Raw genomic sequence first — 15816 nt, 5'->3', positions numbered from 1 at the left:
CTTAATTCCCTAAAAGGTGGAGGAAGATGGCGGGTCAGACAGCATCTGTGGAGGGAAATCCTCTCATGGTCTATTCTTCTCTCCTATCATAATCCTTCAGCCCTTTACCTTTTCTACCTACTCATTTCATCCCCACTGACTTTCCCCCTCACCTGGGGTCACCTATCACCTGCCAGCTTGTACTCCTCCCCCTCCCTCTATCTTATTCTGCCTTCTTCCCCTTTTCTTTCCAGTCCAGAAACTTCTTCTCCGTAGATGCTGCCTGGCCTCCTGAGTTTCTCCAGCATTTTGTGTGCGTGTGTTGCTCTGGATTTCCTGAATCTCTTGTGTTTATGCTTTCTCCCTCCACAGATGCTGTTCGACCCACTGAGTTCCTCCAGCCTTTTCTGTTGTCCTCCAGTTTGCTGTGTCACCCAAGTGTCTCATCCTGTTGTTTGGGGGAGGTGCGGCAGCATTAAATTTTGTTAGACCTCTTCCTGCAATTCAGATGTGTCTGCCGCGGTACTTATTTTGTTTTTCTTGTGTTTCCCAATGCTGACTGTTACGTTTCCGTTTTCTCCAGTTGTAGAAATGGCTTCAGAGATTGGAGGACCTCTGGGCGTGTCTGTGGCTGGGAATGCTGGAGCAACAACACAGCCTCCGTCCGGTGGCGGCATCATGTCTCGGGCACCCAAGAGACGCCCGGGGTAAGGAATTTTGGGCCCTGCCTCATGCAGGAAGGCTGTTCTGACTGGATAATTTTGTTCGATTCTGTAGTGAGAATATGTCACACGAAGCAAGATGCCCATCCAAACATGTCCAATTTTTCTTTTCCTGGTCCATATCTCTTGAAAACTTTCCTAAACATTGATCGATCCAAGTGTCTTTTAATTTTTGCTGTGTTCCAAGTAAATTTATTATCAAATTGCTTATATACTCAATAGCCACTTTATTAGGTACACATGTTAATGAAATATATAATCAGCCAATCACGTGGCAGCACCTCCATGCACAAAAAGCATGCAGGCATGGTCGAGAGGTTCAGTTGTTCAGACCAAACATCATAGAATGGGGAAGAAATGTGAGTGACTTTGATTGTGGAATCATTGTTGGTACCAGTCAGGATGGTTTGAGTACCTCCAGAAACTGCTGATTTCCTGGGATTTTCACATACAATGTTCTTTAGAGTTTACAGAGAATGGCAGTGTGTGGGTGAAAACACATTGTTAGTGAGAGAGGTCAGTGGAGAATGGCCAAATTGGGTTCAAGTTGATAGAAAGGCAATGAACAGTAACTCAAATAACCATGTGTTACAACAGTGGTGTGCAAAAGAGTATCTCTGAATGCACGACTCGTTGAACCTTGAAATGGATGGGCTACAGCAGCAGAAAGCCATGAACCTACACTCAGTAGCCACTTTATTAGATACACAGGTTACCTAAGATTCAACTATTCTTGAGAAATAATAAACAAAAACTGACAACCAGCCAATGTCAAAAGAAGACAAACTGCAAATAAAACAATACTGAGAACATGAGTAGTAAAGGGTCGATAAATGCAAGTCTGTAGGTCGTAGAATCAGTTGTGAATTGTGAATGAAGTTATCCATGCCTCGAATATTTCCTCTGGCAGCTCATTCCATGTTCCATATAACCACCAACTTCTGTGTGAAGAAGTTGTCCTTCAGATTTCTCCCCTCCCACCTCAAGCCCACTCTCCTTCCCTGGGGAAAAAGACTCCCAAAATGCCCTTCAGGGTTTTATAATAGTCTGTAAGGTCAGCTTTCAGTTGCCCATGTGCCATGGAATAAAGTCCTAGCCTGCCCAACCTCTCCCTATAACACAGGTTCTCAAATTCCAGCAACGTTCTTGTTCTTGCTTGTTACATACACCTCTTTCCAGCTTGTGACATCACACGTGCAACGCAGTGACCTAAACCGTACACACTTGTCCATATTGCCAAAGGCAAACAGCCTGTTTCTGTGCTGTATGTGACTATAACTAGTGGTAGCAGTAAGTGATGAAGCTCCCCAAACCTGTTCAGCCATTCAATAAGATGAAGGCTAATCTGATTACTGGCCTGAGCTCCACTTCCTTGTTTAATCTCCACAACCTGGAAAATAGCTCGGTTGAGAGAGCGTAGACAAAAGTTCTAAAGTTCCTGGTTTAAATTTCTGGGTTTTGGTAGTTTTTCATGTTTCCATCTGGTTATAGAACAACACTGTAGCGTGATGGTTACAGTGTCAGCAACCTGTTCAACTGTGCTGTATCTCTAAATTAAAAATGAAAATAAATAAAAGCCCTCAAATTCTGCTGTAGGGCCTTTTAAGTAAAATGGAATCCACATTATTGGGCATCTGCCAGGGGAGTGGGGGGTGGGGGGCTGAATTGTTTGGCCTGCCACCCGGACTTGAACCTCCATCCACCCAGTCTCATGCTGCAGATTTGTCAATCTGCCTCAGACCCTGAGTGAATCAAACCTATTATATCTCTAGGCTAACAAACAATCTGCCAGTGAGAACTGAGTGAGTCAAGCAACATCTGTGGGAGCAAAGGTATCATCAGCATTTGGACCGGAAGCCTCGAGAATTCCTTTCCTCTCAGATGCTGCTGGAGCTGCCAAGTTCTTGCTGCAGATTCCAGCACTTGCTGTCTCTTGCATCTCTGCATCTGTGCACTGTAATAACTCAGAATGCATCAAATGACATGTGCTGGGGGGAATATTGTAAGTAACAAAACCGCCACAGATGTCATAATTTCAATGAAAGTATAAGCCGTGATTCCTGTCCACCGCACACAGTCGCACCCCGGATCAAATGCAGGCCATCCAGGAGTAATGAATGGGTTCCATTTTTCAGTGGTCCAAAAGATTTTAAAAAGATCTAAGGAGTAGGTTTTTCCACACACAAGGTGGTGAGTTCATAGAACAAGCTGCCAGAGGAAGGTACAATCATAATATTTAAAAGACTATAAGACATTGGAGCAGAATTAGGCAATTCGGCCCATTGAGTCTGCTCCGCCACTCCATCATGGCTGATCCACACTTCTTCCCTCTCACCATATCCCAGAGGTCCATGAGCCGGTCTCATTGAAGGATCAGAGGTGGAGAGGGTTAACAACTTTAAATTCCTCGACATTATTATTCCAGAGGTCCTGTAGAAGTAGATTTATATAGTCCTGGGCCCAGCATGCAAGTGTAATTATGAAGAAGCACGGCAGCACCTCTACTTCCTTCAGAACTTGCACAAATTCAGCATGACGTCTAAAACTTGGACAAACTTCTATAGATGTGTGGTGGAGAGTATATTGATTAGCTGCATCACAGCTTGGTATAGAAAACACCAATGCCTTGATTGAAAATCCTACAGAAAGTAATGTATATGGCCCAGTCCTTTATGGGTAAAGCCCTCCCAGCCATTGAACACATTTGCATGAAAGGTTGTTGCTGGAAAGCAGCATCCATTGTTGGTGGATCCCCCACCATCCAGACTATACTCTCTTCTGTGTCATCAGGAAGAAGGAACCTCAGGACCTGCACCACCAGGTTTAGGAACAATTACCACCCTTCAACCATCAGGTTCTTGAATGAAGGAGATGACCTCACTCAACTTCACTTGCTCTTGATGGAGAATAGAGCCGTACCTGTGATGGAACTGACTGTGTCCACCACTAGCCTCTTGCGTTTCTGTGTGTACCAGGTGGTAATGCAAGCAGGCAGGATGCTTTCCACTACATCTGTGAGGTTTTGGTCTTCAGTGATATGCAGAACCTCTTTAGACATCATTAGAAAGTAAAGACCTTCATTCATTGGAAGCATTGAATGCTTATTTGCCCTTTACAGCACTGGTTCATTCCCACTGCTATCCGTAAGGAGTTTGTACATTTTGCCTGTGACTGTGTAGGTTACTCCCTCCATTCCGCTTGCAATGATAAGTGCCATACCTGCCCCTATACCTCCTCCCTCACTACCAGTCAGGGCACCAAACAGTCCTGCCAGGTGAGGCGCCACTACCTGCTGGGGTCATCTACTGTATCCAGTGCTCCAGGTGTGGCCTCCTGTATATTGGTGAGACCTGACAAAGATTGGGAGACAGTTTTGCCGAGTACCTTTACTCCATCAACCAAAAAAAGGATCTCCCTGTAGCCATCCATTTCCATTCCACTTCCCATTCCATTCCTTTTCCACCATGTCATTTCGTGGCCTCTCCTGCAGCAAAGGGGCGACGTTCAGGTTGGAGGACTAATACATTATATTCCATCTGGGTAGCCTTGAAACTGATGACATGAACATTGATTTCTCAACTTACGATAATTGCAACCCCCCCCCCCCCACACCACCACCACCACCATTCCCCATTCCTGTTTCCCTCTCTGAATTTATCTTCTTACCTGCCCATCTCCTCCCTCTTTCCTTTATCAGATTCCCCCTCCCCCAGGCCTTTTTATCTCCTTCGCCAACCAATTACCCCAGCTCTTTATTTCACTCCCTCCCCCTCTCCCCGGTTTCACCTATCACCCTGCCATCATGTACTACTTCCTCCCCTCCTCCCACCTTCTTACTCTGACTTTTCCCGTATCTGTTCTGAAGAAGGGTCTTGGTTCGAAACGTCAACCGTTTACTCTTTTCCATAGATGCTGCCTGGCCTACTAAGTTCCTCCAGCATTCTGCGTTGTTGCTTCGTATTTCTAGCATCTGCAGATTCTTTTGTGTTTCATATATCAGCGGTCCCCAACCACTGGGCTGTGGACCAGTACCAGGCTGCAAAGCATGTGCTACTGGGCCGCGAGGAAACGATATGATTTGGCGATATGAAATGATATGAGTCAGCTGCACCTTTCCTCATTCTTTGTCACGCACTGTGGAGCTTGAAATAACCTACCAAATAACACAAAACCTAAAATAACACTAACATATGGTAAAAGCAGGAATGATATGATAAATACACAGCCTATATAAACTAGAAATAATGTATGTACAGTGTAGTTTCACTTAACAGAATCGGGAAGATTAAGCCAAAACTGATTCGTAGGGAAAAATCGGCACGTACACGCAGGTGCCCACGCAAGGCTTCATGATCATGGTAGTCTTTCTCAGGGTAAACACAAGTGTCCCGCATTTGATGGCTACTTTTGTCCCTTATTCCCTTATTTGGGAGTGAGAAAGTTGGCAACCCTACTTGAACCCCCCCCCCCCCCCCCCCCCCCGGTCGGCCGGTCCGCAAGAATATTGTCAATAATAAACCAGTCCGCGGTGCAAAAAAGGTTGGGGACCCCTGTCATATATGAGTCTCTATTGTGGACTATAAAGGGGACAGGGAGAAGGGAATTTTGGTTAGAAAGAGGGAGAGTGGTGGTAGTGGGAAGTACCAGAGGGTCATTCTGTAATAAGCAAAAACCCAATTGTTTGGAATCAAATGACCTTGCCCGGTGACTGAGGGCTGGGTGTGTCTCCTCTAACATCCTCCCAACACTCCTCCCCTGGTGCTCCACTCTTGGCATTCCCAACATCCTTTGCTCCTGCCAGATTTATAAATTCGCTGTCTACTCTACATTGACAAATGCAGTACTGTGCAAAAGTCTTAGCATCCATTATATATCCATTATAAGATTTTTGCACGGTGTTTTGTGTGTGTGTAAACACACACACACACACACACACACACACAAAATATATAAAATCAGTTCAATAAAGTAGTGTAAAAAGCAGGGAAAAAATAGTGAGATAGTGTTCCTGGGCTCATTATCCATTGAGAAATCTGATGGCGGATCTGAAACATTGGGTGTTGATCTTCAGGCTCCTTTGCCTCCTTTCTGATGGTAGTAATGAGAAGAGGCTATTTCCTGGATAATGGGGGTCCACTTCGTCATACTGTCATTGTGAAATGTAATATTCATGTTTCATACTGACAGTACGCACATGTATACATTCATTAGTTCATTTTACTTTGCATTTCTGCAGAAACCATTGTCAATCCATTGCATTTAGCTGTGATTAATTGTTCTTTTGTTCCAGGCTGGATTTTGATGATGATGATGATGGTGAAGGAAGCAGCAAGTTCCCCAGGTTGGTGCAACTCTCAATTTATTCTTTAAACTATTAAATTTTACTATGGCCATCTCATTTGCTTTCTCCGATCCACGACGGTGGTAGTTGAAGTGGGGGAGAGGGGATTGGATGGAACTATAAAACTTCTGATTTCTTACTACTGCCCCAAATGGTCAGAACTGCACTGTGACTGTTGATGTAGAGAAACTGCCATTCAGTGTATGATGTAAGTAAAACCAGAAAATTCTCAGAGACGCTCAACAGATCAGGCAGCATCTGTGGAAGGTGAAATGATTAACAAAAATAAGCAGCGCAGTAGTGTACTGGTTAGCGTAACACTGTTACAGCGCCAACAACCTGGGTTGAATTCCCGCTACTGTTTGTAACGAATATGTACATTCTCCCTGTGACCATGTGGGTTTCCTTGATGTGCTCCAGTTTCCTGCGAAATTCCAAAGACGTGCAGGTTATTATGTTAATTGATCACATTGATGTAACTGGGCAGTGTGCTCTTTTGGGGCTAGAAAGGCCTGTTACCCTGTTGTATCTAAATACATAAAACTTGGGGTCCTAGGCTCTTGAAATGAGCGGAGACACTTTAGCTTTAAGTAGCAGAGAGTCAGGGGGATTTGAATTGGGTAGAGTATGTCTGATAAGATGGGACCAATACTTAAAGTTCAGGCACAGGGCAGGTACCTGAAGGAATGCCCTCTCTTTCCTGGCTGAGTGCAGCGCCAGCAGCACGCGCAATGCTTGAAACCACTCAGAACATAGCAGACCACTTGATTTGTCCACTATAGTAAACATTTATTCCCCGAGCCACTGGAGTGGCAGCAGGTTGTACCCTTTACATTCAGAGAATGAGGTTTTTACAAAACAAGAACTTCTGTTTCTTTTGCAAGCTGAAAGTTTGGATGAGTAGTTCAGATGGATGATTGTCTGTCAAAGGTAGTTGGGATGTAGAAGGTGTTAACTTCTTGTGGTCTTTCTATCCAGGTGCGATGATGATCAAGGGCCCAATGACAAAGAGAGATTTGCAAGGTAATGGTGACTTCCTTATGAGCTTTTGTAGGGGGGGGGGTCATCATTTGAATAATAAATGACATGGGAATAATAAGTACAACAATAAATATGGCATGCATAAAAGCAATGAAATAGTACAAAGTACAGGAGTGCAAACTGAATTGGTGCTGGTTTACTATAGTCACCTGTACTCAGATGCAGTAGAAAGCTTGGTTTGCATTCTGTTCATACAGATCAGATTATTCCACAGTGCATCAAGGGAATACAAGGTAAAACAATAACAATGCAGCATAAAGTGTAACAGCTACAGAGAAATGCTAAATTGACAATATTGAAAGAGGTTGCAGAACTTGCCAGCTTTGCCGGGAAGGAGATATGAGAGAGGTGATCGGTTCAGGAGTCCGACAGCAGTGGGGAAGAAGCCGTTCTTGAGCCTGGACATCCAGACTTTTGAGCTCCTCTATCTTCTGTCAGAAGGTAGAAGGAGAAAAAGGGAATGACCCGGGTGGCAGGCAACCCTGACGATGCTGTTACAGTTAATGCAATTTGAAGATGGACTGGATGGGAGGAAGTGAGGAGCCTGTGAAGGACTGGGCAGTGTAGGTTCTGATGGTCCATCTCTGAGCAGTTTCCACACCAGTCTGAAATGCAGCCAAGCCGGATACTTCCTATTGTATGTAGAAATTTAACAAAATTCTTGTGGACATGCTGAATCTTCCTAGATGCCAAGAAAGCACATACATTTGATCGCCATGCCAGTGTGGAAGTACTGGAGAGCCTGCCAGTGATATTGATACCTGGCAGGTTGTTTTCACCCGGTTGTAACAGATTTCAGGCACTGTATAGACTGTTATCATGCCTTGTGAGCTTGTGAAAAGTTCTGCAGACATGCAAGTCATTGAAATAAAAGTGTGAATTTAGAACATTTTCAGCAATTTTGGGTGTGCTGGCCTGGAGAGGTGCTTTATAAAATTATCCCAGGAATGAAAGGTTTAATTTATGAAGAGCATTTAATGCCTTTGGCCTGTACTAGCTGGAAATCTGAAGAATGGTGTGAGGGATGGGTATCACATTGAAGTCTATTTGGATAGTGGAAGGCTTGGATAGAGTGAATATGGAGAGGATGTTTCAATAGTGGGAGAGTCTAGGATCCAAGGGAACAGCGTCAGAATACAGGGATGTCCCTTTAGAACAGAGATGAGGAGGAAATTCTTTAGCCAGATGGTGGTGATCCTGTGGAATTCATTGCCACAGACATGTAGAGGCCAAGTCCGAGTTTATTTAGAACAGAGTTTGATACGATTCTTGTTTGGTGAGGGGGTTAAGGTTTACAGAGAGAATGGGTTTATGTGGAGTGGGGGGAGAGAAAAGAGTCATGATTGCATTGTGGTGCAAACTCTGGGCTGGTTGGTCTAATTCTGCTACTGTGTCTTATGGTTTTGTAAGTTGATCATTGTCTTTTGTTTTCGGTCTCTGATTTTTCTGGTTCCTGCTCTCCAGGGAAAACCACAGTGAGATCGAACGACGCCGGCGGAACAAGATGACGGCGTACATCACGGAGCTATCAGACATGGTGCCCACCTGCAGCGCCCTGGCCCGTAAGCCAGACAAGCTGACGATCCTGCGCATGGCCGTGTCCCACATGAAGTCACTGCGGGGAACAGGCAACACCTCAGTCGATGGCACTTACAAACCCTCCTTCCTCACGGACCAGGTAGGTGGGCTCATGGGTAAGGGTGGTAGTAGCTTGTCAATCCTTGTTGCCTGCATCTATGGAGCACCTATCCTTCCCATTCACTCTCTGACCTGCTTTAAGAAGAACATTATCACTCTGGTATTCAAGAAAAACAAGATACCGTACTGTAACTACTGCCCAGTGGTTCTAAACTCTGCCATCGTGAAGTGCTTCCAAAGGGTGGTCATGCCGCACATCAACTCCATCCTTCCTTGACCCTTTGCAATTAGCCTATCTTCTTCCCCCGCCATCGAGTAGAAGATACAGCAGCCTGAAGCAATGTACACTAGGCTTGAGGGTAAGGTGGATCCTTGACCTCTGCACTCTACCTCGTTATGGCCTTGAACTTTATCGTTTACCCACGCAGCACTTTTTCGGTAGCTTTTACATTTATTCCACATTGTTTTTGTTTTTATCTTAAGTTACCTCAATGTGCTGTGTAGTAATTTGATCTGTATAAACAGTATGCAAGACCAGCTTTTCACTGTATCTTGGTGCATGTGACAATAATTAATACCACTACTTTAGTAGATACAAGGTTTCCAATCTGGGTTTCAGTAGAATAAACATAATTAACTTTCCAAGCAACCACAAGTGGGGAACAAAACTCTTTCGCTGATCCAAAATGTTAACTGGATTCTCTTTCTGCGGATGCTGCTATGCTGACTGAGGTCTCTGGTAGCATTTACATTTTGGTTTCAGATTCCAGCACTCGGTTTTCAAAACTTTCATAACTTTCCCAGCGGTTGTGATAGTTTGGTAACAGCTATAGTGTGCAGTACAGGTTGAAAATATGGTGCTGCGTCATAACCATGTAGATTGTGAAATCAAGAGTCTATCTAATAACATAAGAAGTAGGAGCAGGAGACAGCCATCTGACACATCAAGCCTCCTCCATGGCTGACTAAACTGTGGTCTCTGCTCCACCTATCTGTCTTTTCCCCAGAACCTTTAATTCCCCTGTTATGCAAAAATCTGTCTATCTGCATCTTAAACTGTATCTTATACTATCAGGGTACCATTCACCAGTCATAACAGTGGGGTAGAAACTCGTTGTGCATGCTTCCAGGCCTTTGTATCTTCTGCTCAGTGGGAGAGAGGAGAAGAGAGAATGTCCAGGGAGGGAGAGGTATTTGATTGTGCTGGCTGCTTTACTGAGGCAACAAGAAGTATAGCCAGAATCCATAGAAGGGAGGCTGGTTTATATGATCTGCAGAGTTGTGTCCACAACTCTCTGCCTTTTCTGATGGCCTTTGTGATGTTTTGTAACTTTAAAACATAAAACCAGGCTGCAATAATAAGACAGGAGTTCAAAATGATGCGAGTCTTAGTTCATGTTGCTTTAAGTAATGCAAGTATCATGTGGTAGAGTCATGTATGTAATTCATGCTTTTTTTTACATACAACCATAATTCATTATATAAGCAACAAAGAATGCTTAATCAAACAATATATTTACAAGATTACTTGAATATTACTGATGCACGGGAGTCATGGACGGAGTAATTGCCAGACCAAGCTGTTATGCATCCAGATAGGATGTGTCCTATAGTGCATCGATTATAAATTGGTAGTGGTTGAGGGGGCAGGCCTGATTTTGGCCTTCTGGAAGCAAGAGAGAGTGGTATTGAGTTGAGACTTGACCATCCAGGGCAGTTACCCTGCAGGTTTGGAGAGCCGGTATAGTTCAGCGGATAGTGTTTAATGAGATATTTCTCTTTCCTTATTCACCCAAGGAGCTGAAGCACCTGATCCTGGAAGCAGCGGATGGATTCCTCTTCGTGGTGGCGTGCGAGACGGGAAAGATAATCTACGTGTCGGACTCGGTCACCCCAGTCCTCAATCAGCCTCAGTCAGAGTGGTTCGGCAACACCCTGTACAGCCAGGTCCACCCGGATGACGTGGAGAAGCTGCGGGAACAGCTCTCCACCAATGAGAATGCGATGACAGGTAAATGCAGGTGACTGGGCACCGTTCTGTCACTTCTGACTGCCTTGCCGTGTGCCTGTATTGCTGAACCTGGTTAGTGTCAGTCAGCTGTTCCTTCGTTCCGTAAACTGGTTTATTATTGTCATGTGTACCAAGGAAAGGTGACAAGCTTGTTTTGCATGCCGTCCATACAGATCACTTCCTTGCGACAGTGCATTGAAGTAGTGCAGGGCAAAACAATGCCAGAATGCAGAATAAAGTGCTATAGTTACTGAAAATGGGCAGTGTAGGCAGAAAACAAGTTGCAAGGCAATAACAAGGTACGTTGTGAGGTCAGGAGTCCGTTCTCATGGGGTAGCTCAGTAAGACAATGATCATAGTTCAATAAGACATAGGAGCATAATTAGGCCATTCAGCCCATTGATTCTGTTCCTTCATTCCATAATGACTGATTTGTTATATTTCTCAACCCCTTTCTCCTGCCTTCTCCCTTGAAACCCCGACTAATCAGGAACCCATCAACCTCTGCTTTAAATATACCCAATGACTTGGTTTCCACAGCTGTCTTTGGCAATGAATTCTACAAATTCACCACCCTTTGGCTCAATAAATTCCTCCTCATCTCTGTTCAAAATGAATGTCCTTCTCTTCTATCTTCTTCTCTGTTACAAGACTCAGTGAGAAGAAGCTGTCGGAGCCTAGTGATGTGCACTTTCAGGCTTTTTTAATCTTCTGCCTGAAGTTCAAAGTAAATGTTTTATCAAAGTATATACATATACATCACCATATACGATCATGAAATTTATTTTCTTGTAATGAAAGAAGCACACTAGTTTGCACAAAGATGGGCAAACAACCAATATGCAAAATATGTTTTGTGCAAAATCAAAAAGAAAAAAAAACAAAATAATAACTAAGAATCAGAATCAGGTTTATTATCACTGGCATGTGATGTGAAATTTGTTAACTTTAGCAGCAGCAGTTCAATGCAATACATAATCTAGCAGAGAGAGAAAAATAAATAAAATAAAACATAATAAATAAACAAATAAATCAATTATGTGTATTGAATAGATTTTAAAACCATGTGGAAAAACAGAAACACTGTATATTTTTTAAAAAAGTGAGGTAGTGTCCAAAGCTTCAGTGTCTATTTAGGAATCGGATGGCAGGGAAGAAGCTGTTCCTGAATTGCTGAATGTGTGCCTTCAGGCTTCTGTATCTCTTACTTGATGGTAACAGTGAGAAAAGGGCATGTCCTGGGTGCTGGAGATCCTTAATAATGGACGCTGCCTTTCTGAGACAAGCCTTTCTGAAAGAAGTAATGAATGTTCAGAAGATGAGTTGTAGAGTCCTGTAACTGAATGTCCGAGGAGGGTGGGATGTTTGATTATGTTGACTACTTTACTGAGGCAGAGAGTGACAAGTATAGACAGAGTGTCTAGAACTGAGGTTGGTTTCCCTGATGTGTCCACAACTGTCTGTAGTTTCTTGTGGTCATGGGCAGAGCAGATACCATTCCAAGCCATGATGCACCCAACCCAGATGGGATGCTTTCTGTGATGCATGGATGAATTGGTGAAGGTCAAAGGGGATATGCCAAATTTCATTAGCCTCCTGAGGAAGTAGAGGTGTTATTAGAGCTTTATTGGCAGTGGCATTGATGTGGTTGGGTCAAAGCAGGCTACTGATGATTATTCTTAGGAACTTGGAACTCTCAACCTCAGCACTACTGATGTAGGTAGGAGCGTCTGCACTACCCCACTTGCTGAAATTAATGGCCTGCTCTTTTTTTTGTTGACATTGAGGGAGAGGTTGTTGTCATGACACCATGTCCCTAAGCTCTTTATCTCCTTCCTCTACACAGTCTCATCATTATTCGAGATGTGGCACCTTCAAACGTAAAGTTAGGGCAGAATCTGGCTACACAGACAAGTTTGTTTCTGTTATTACTGCTACAATACAGACTGTGTCCAAAGATCAAGAGGAATGTGCATCTTAAGGGTGCGGTTTTAACGTAGTAAAACACTCCTCTGGAGCAACTATCACATACTGTTTTACTTATGACTCACAATGATACTGACTGGTGGTTGCGTTACTGAATTACTCAATTCGAGCCCTGAATAATGATCCTATCATAACGGCCAGGAAACTTATGGAAAATGAGTGCTGGAATCCAAAACCAAAATGGAAATGCTGCCAGAATTTTCAGCCCGTCCAACAGCATCTGCAGAAAGAGAATCCAGTTAACTATTTGGATCTGCTAGGCAGGTTCATTTCCAGAGATATTGGTTGTCTGACTGAGTTGTTCTGGTAATTCTGCTTTTGATTAAATACGTTTACACTACTGAAACATAAATTGGAATTTGTTTAATATTGTCACGTGTGCCTCGATACAGTGAAAAGCTTATCTTGCATACTATTCATAAAGGTCAAATCATTACACAGGGTATTGAAATAGAATAAAGTAAAACATTAATATGCAGAATAAGGTGTAAAGGTTACTGAAAAAGTACAGTACAGGTAAATAACAACATGCAGGATCATAATGAAGCAGGTTGTGTGGCCAATTTTATCGTACAGGAGGTCCATTCAAGAGTGTGATTAAAACTGTGGGATAGAAGCTGTCTTTGAGCTTGGTGGTATGTGCTTTCAGGCATTTTTGTGCCGTCTGCCTGATGGGAGAGGAGAGAAGAGAACATCCAGGGTGGGTGGTGTCTTTGATTATGCTGGCTGCTTTACTGAGGCAGCGACAAGTGTAGATAGAGTCCATAGAAAGGAGGGTGATTACTGTGATGTACTGAGCTGTCTCTCTCTCTCTCTCTGCGGTTCCTTGCATTCATGTGCGGAGAAGTTGCAGCAGCAAGCCATGATGCATCGATTAAAAATTGGTAAGAGTTGACAGAGATGAAGTACAGGTTAATTGTTTCATAAAATTTGGTTTTAGTGAAGGGAATCTGCTTTCTTTCCCAGTCGTTGGTACGTATGACTGCGACCCCAAGGTGTTTGATTCTTAAGTACCATTTGGAATAGAACATAAAAGAATAGGAGCAGAGAGGGTCCATTTGGGTAACCAGGCCTCGATAAGCTTGAGACTGCCTCATCTCAGCCAGAACCCCATAATGTTCCACATTGGCCTTTATCAACCATGGTATTGAGTTTAAGAGCCAAGAGGTAATGTTGCAGCTAAGTAGGACCCTGGTCAGATCCCACTTGGAGTACTGTGTTCGGTTCTGGTCACCTCACTACAGGAAGGCTGTGGAAACCATAGAAAGGGTGCAGAGGAGATTTACAAGGATGTTGCCTGGATTGGGGAGCATGCCTCATGAGAATAGGTTGAGTGAAGTCAACCTTTTCTCCTTGGAGCGACGGAGGATGAGAGGTGACCTGATAGAGGTGTACAAGATGATGAGAGGCATTGACCGTGTGGATAGTCAGAGGCTTTTTCCCAGAGCTAAAATGGCTAGCATGAGAGGTGGTTGGAAGTAGGCACAAAGGACATGTTGGGGGTAACTTTTTTTATGCAGAGAGTGGTGAGTGCGTGGAATGGGTTGCCAGCAGCGGTGGTGGAGGCAGATACGATAGGGTCTTTTAAGAGACTCCTTGATAGGTACATGGGGCTTAGAAAAATAGAGGGCTATGGGTAACCCTAGGTAATTTCTAAGGTAAGGACATGTTCGGCATAGCTTTGTAGGCTGAAGGGCCTGTATTGTGCTGTAGGTTTTCTATGTTTCTATGTGTTACAGTTGTACAAGATGTTGGTGAGGCTGCCCCTGGAGTGTTGTGTACTGTTTTGGTCACCCTGTTATAGTGAAGATGTCATTAAGTTTGAAAGAGTGGAGAGAAGATGTACGAGAATGTTGCTTGGACTTGAGAGCCTGAGTTATAAGGAGAGGTTGGGCAAAGTGGGACTGGAGGGATGACCCTCAAGGTATATAAAGTGTTGAGGACATAGAGTGAATATATGCTACTCTGCAGCCCCTGTTGGGTAAAGGGAAGAGGTACACTCACCCTTGACCCCAGTGCATTGTAGAATCTGGAAGGGGGTTGACGAATGAATAAAATAGATGGCATTAGTTTAGTTGGGTGCTTGAGCATTGGTGTGGAATTTATAGGTTAAAGAACTGGTTTCCAAGCTGAGCAATTGTAATTATAGACCGGGAAGCTGCAGGTGGGGGATGACTGTGAAGCTGAAATTGAGGAACTCAGAGATCTCAAGAGATTTTTGGGGCTGTGGGAGGTCAGAGAGAGGTAGATATACCATGGGGAGCATTCTAACTGGTTGCATCACTGTCTGGTATGGAGGGCCACTGCACAGGATCGGAAAAGGCTGCAGAATGTTCTAAACTCAACCAGCTCCATCATGGGCAATAGCCTCCCCAGCAGTGAGAACACCTTGAAAACACAATGCTTCAAAAAGGTGGCATCCATCATTAAGGATTGCTGCCATCAGGGAGGAGGTACAGGAGCCTGAAGATACACGGTCAATGTTTCAGGAACAGCTTCTTCTCTGCTATCAAATTTCTGAATGGGCAATGAACACATGTACATGATCTCACTATTTTCCTCCTTTTTTTTAAACTTTAATTTTAATTATATATATTTTTGTATTCATATTATGTATTGCACTACACTGCCGTCACAAAACTACGTATTTCTCAATGTATGCCAGTGATGTTAAATCTGATTCTGAGGTAGTGGGACCCAGCAAGGGTTTAGTAGCATAGATAATTTCAAAAGGCACGTAACGGTCAGTGTTGCTCAGATGACACTGAGTGATGGTTGAATCGGACATGAATTAGCCAAGTAGCTCTGAAATTCAAGCTGAATGTTGGAGAAGACTGGAAAAGTTCTGTTAACAAGTTGGGATTAATTGTTTATTCTGTTGGGCGGGACAGGTCGAATTTTGGATCTGAAAACTGGCACTGTGAAGAAGGAAGGCCAGCAGTCCTCCATGAGGATGTGCATGGGCTCTCGCCGTTCGTTCATCTGCAGAGTCAGGTCAGTGAAGTGAATAGAGGGAGCCTCGAGCCACTTTCCTGCTTATTGACTGTCTTTCACCCTCGCCAAACTGGAGAGGGCTCCTGACCAGCTTTCCACAGCTG

At 43.8% G+C, this 15816-nt stretch overlaps 1 protein-coding gene across 4 annotated transcripts in view; it reads left to right on the top strand.

The window, feature by feature from the left end:
- Positions 1-539: 539 nt before the first annotated feature.
- Positions 540-15816, top strand: part of LOC140192653 (aryl hydrocarbon receptor nuclear translocator-like) — a 63592-nt gene continuing 48315 nt past the window's right edge. For all 4 annotated transcript variants that reach the window (XM_072250186.1, XM_072250184.1, XM_072250185.1 and 1 more), the window contains exons 1-6: positions 540-686; positions 5992-6042; positions 7021-7065; positions 8548-8761; positions 10519-10732; positions 15610-15712. In XM_072250186.1, coding sequence (XP_072106287.1) covers positions 571-686; positions 5992-6042; positions 7021-7065; positions 8548-8761; positions 10519-10732; positions 15610-15712 — 743 coding nt within the window. In that variant the 5' untranslated portion in view covers positions 540-570. The remainder of the gene's footprint in view (positions 687-5991; positions 6043-7020; positions 7066-8547; positions 8762-10518; positions 10733-15609; positions 15713-15816) is intronic.

Source organism: Mobula birostris, unplaced genomic scaffold (assembly GCF_030028105.1).
Source record: "Mobula birostris isolate sMobBir1 unplaced genomic scaffold, sMobBir1.hap1 scaffold_2024, whole genome shotgun sequence".
Lineage (NCBI taxonomy): Eukaryota > Metazoa > Chordata > Chondrichthyes > Myliobatiformes > Myliobatidae > Mobula > Mobula birostris.
The sequence above is the reverse complement of the archived record's forward strand: the minus strand, read 5'-3'. Positions and strand labels throughout refer to the sequence as shown.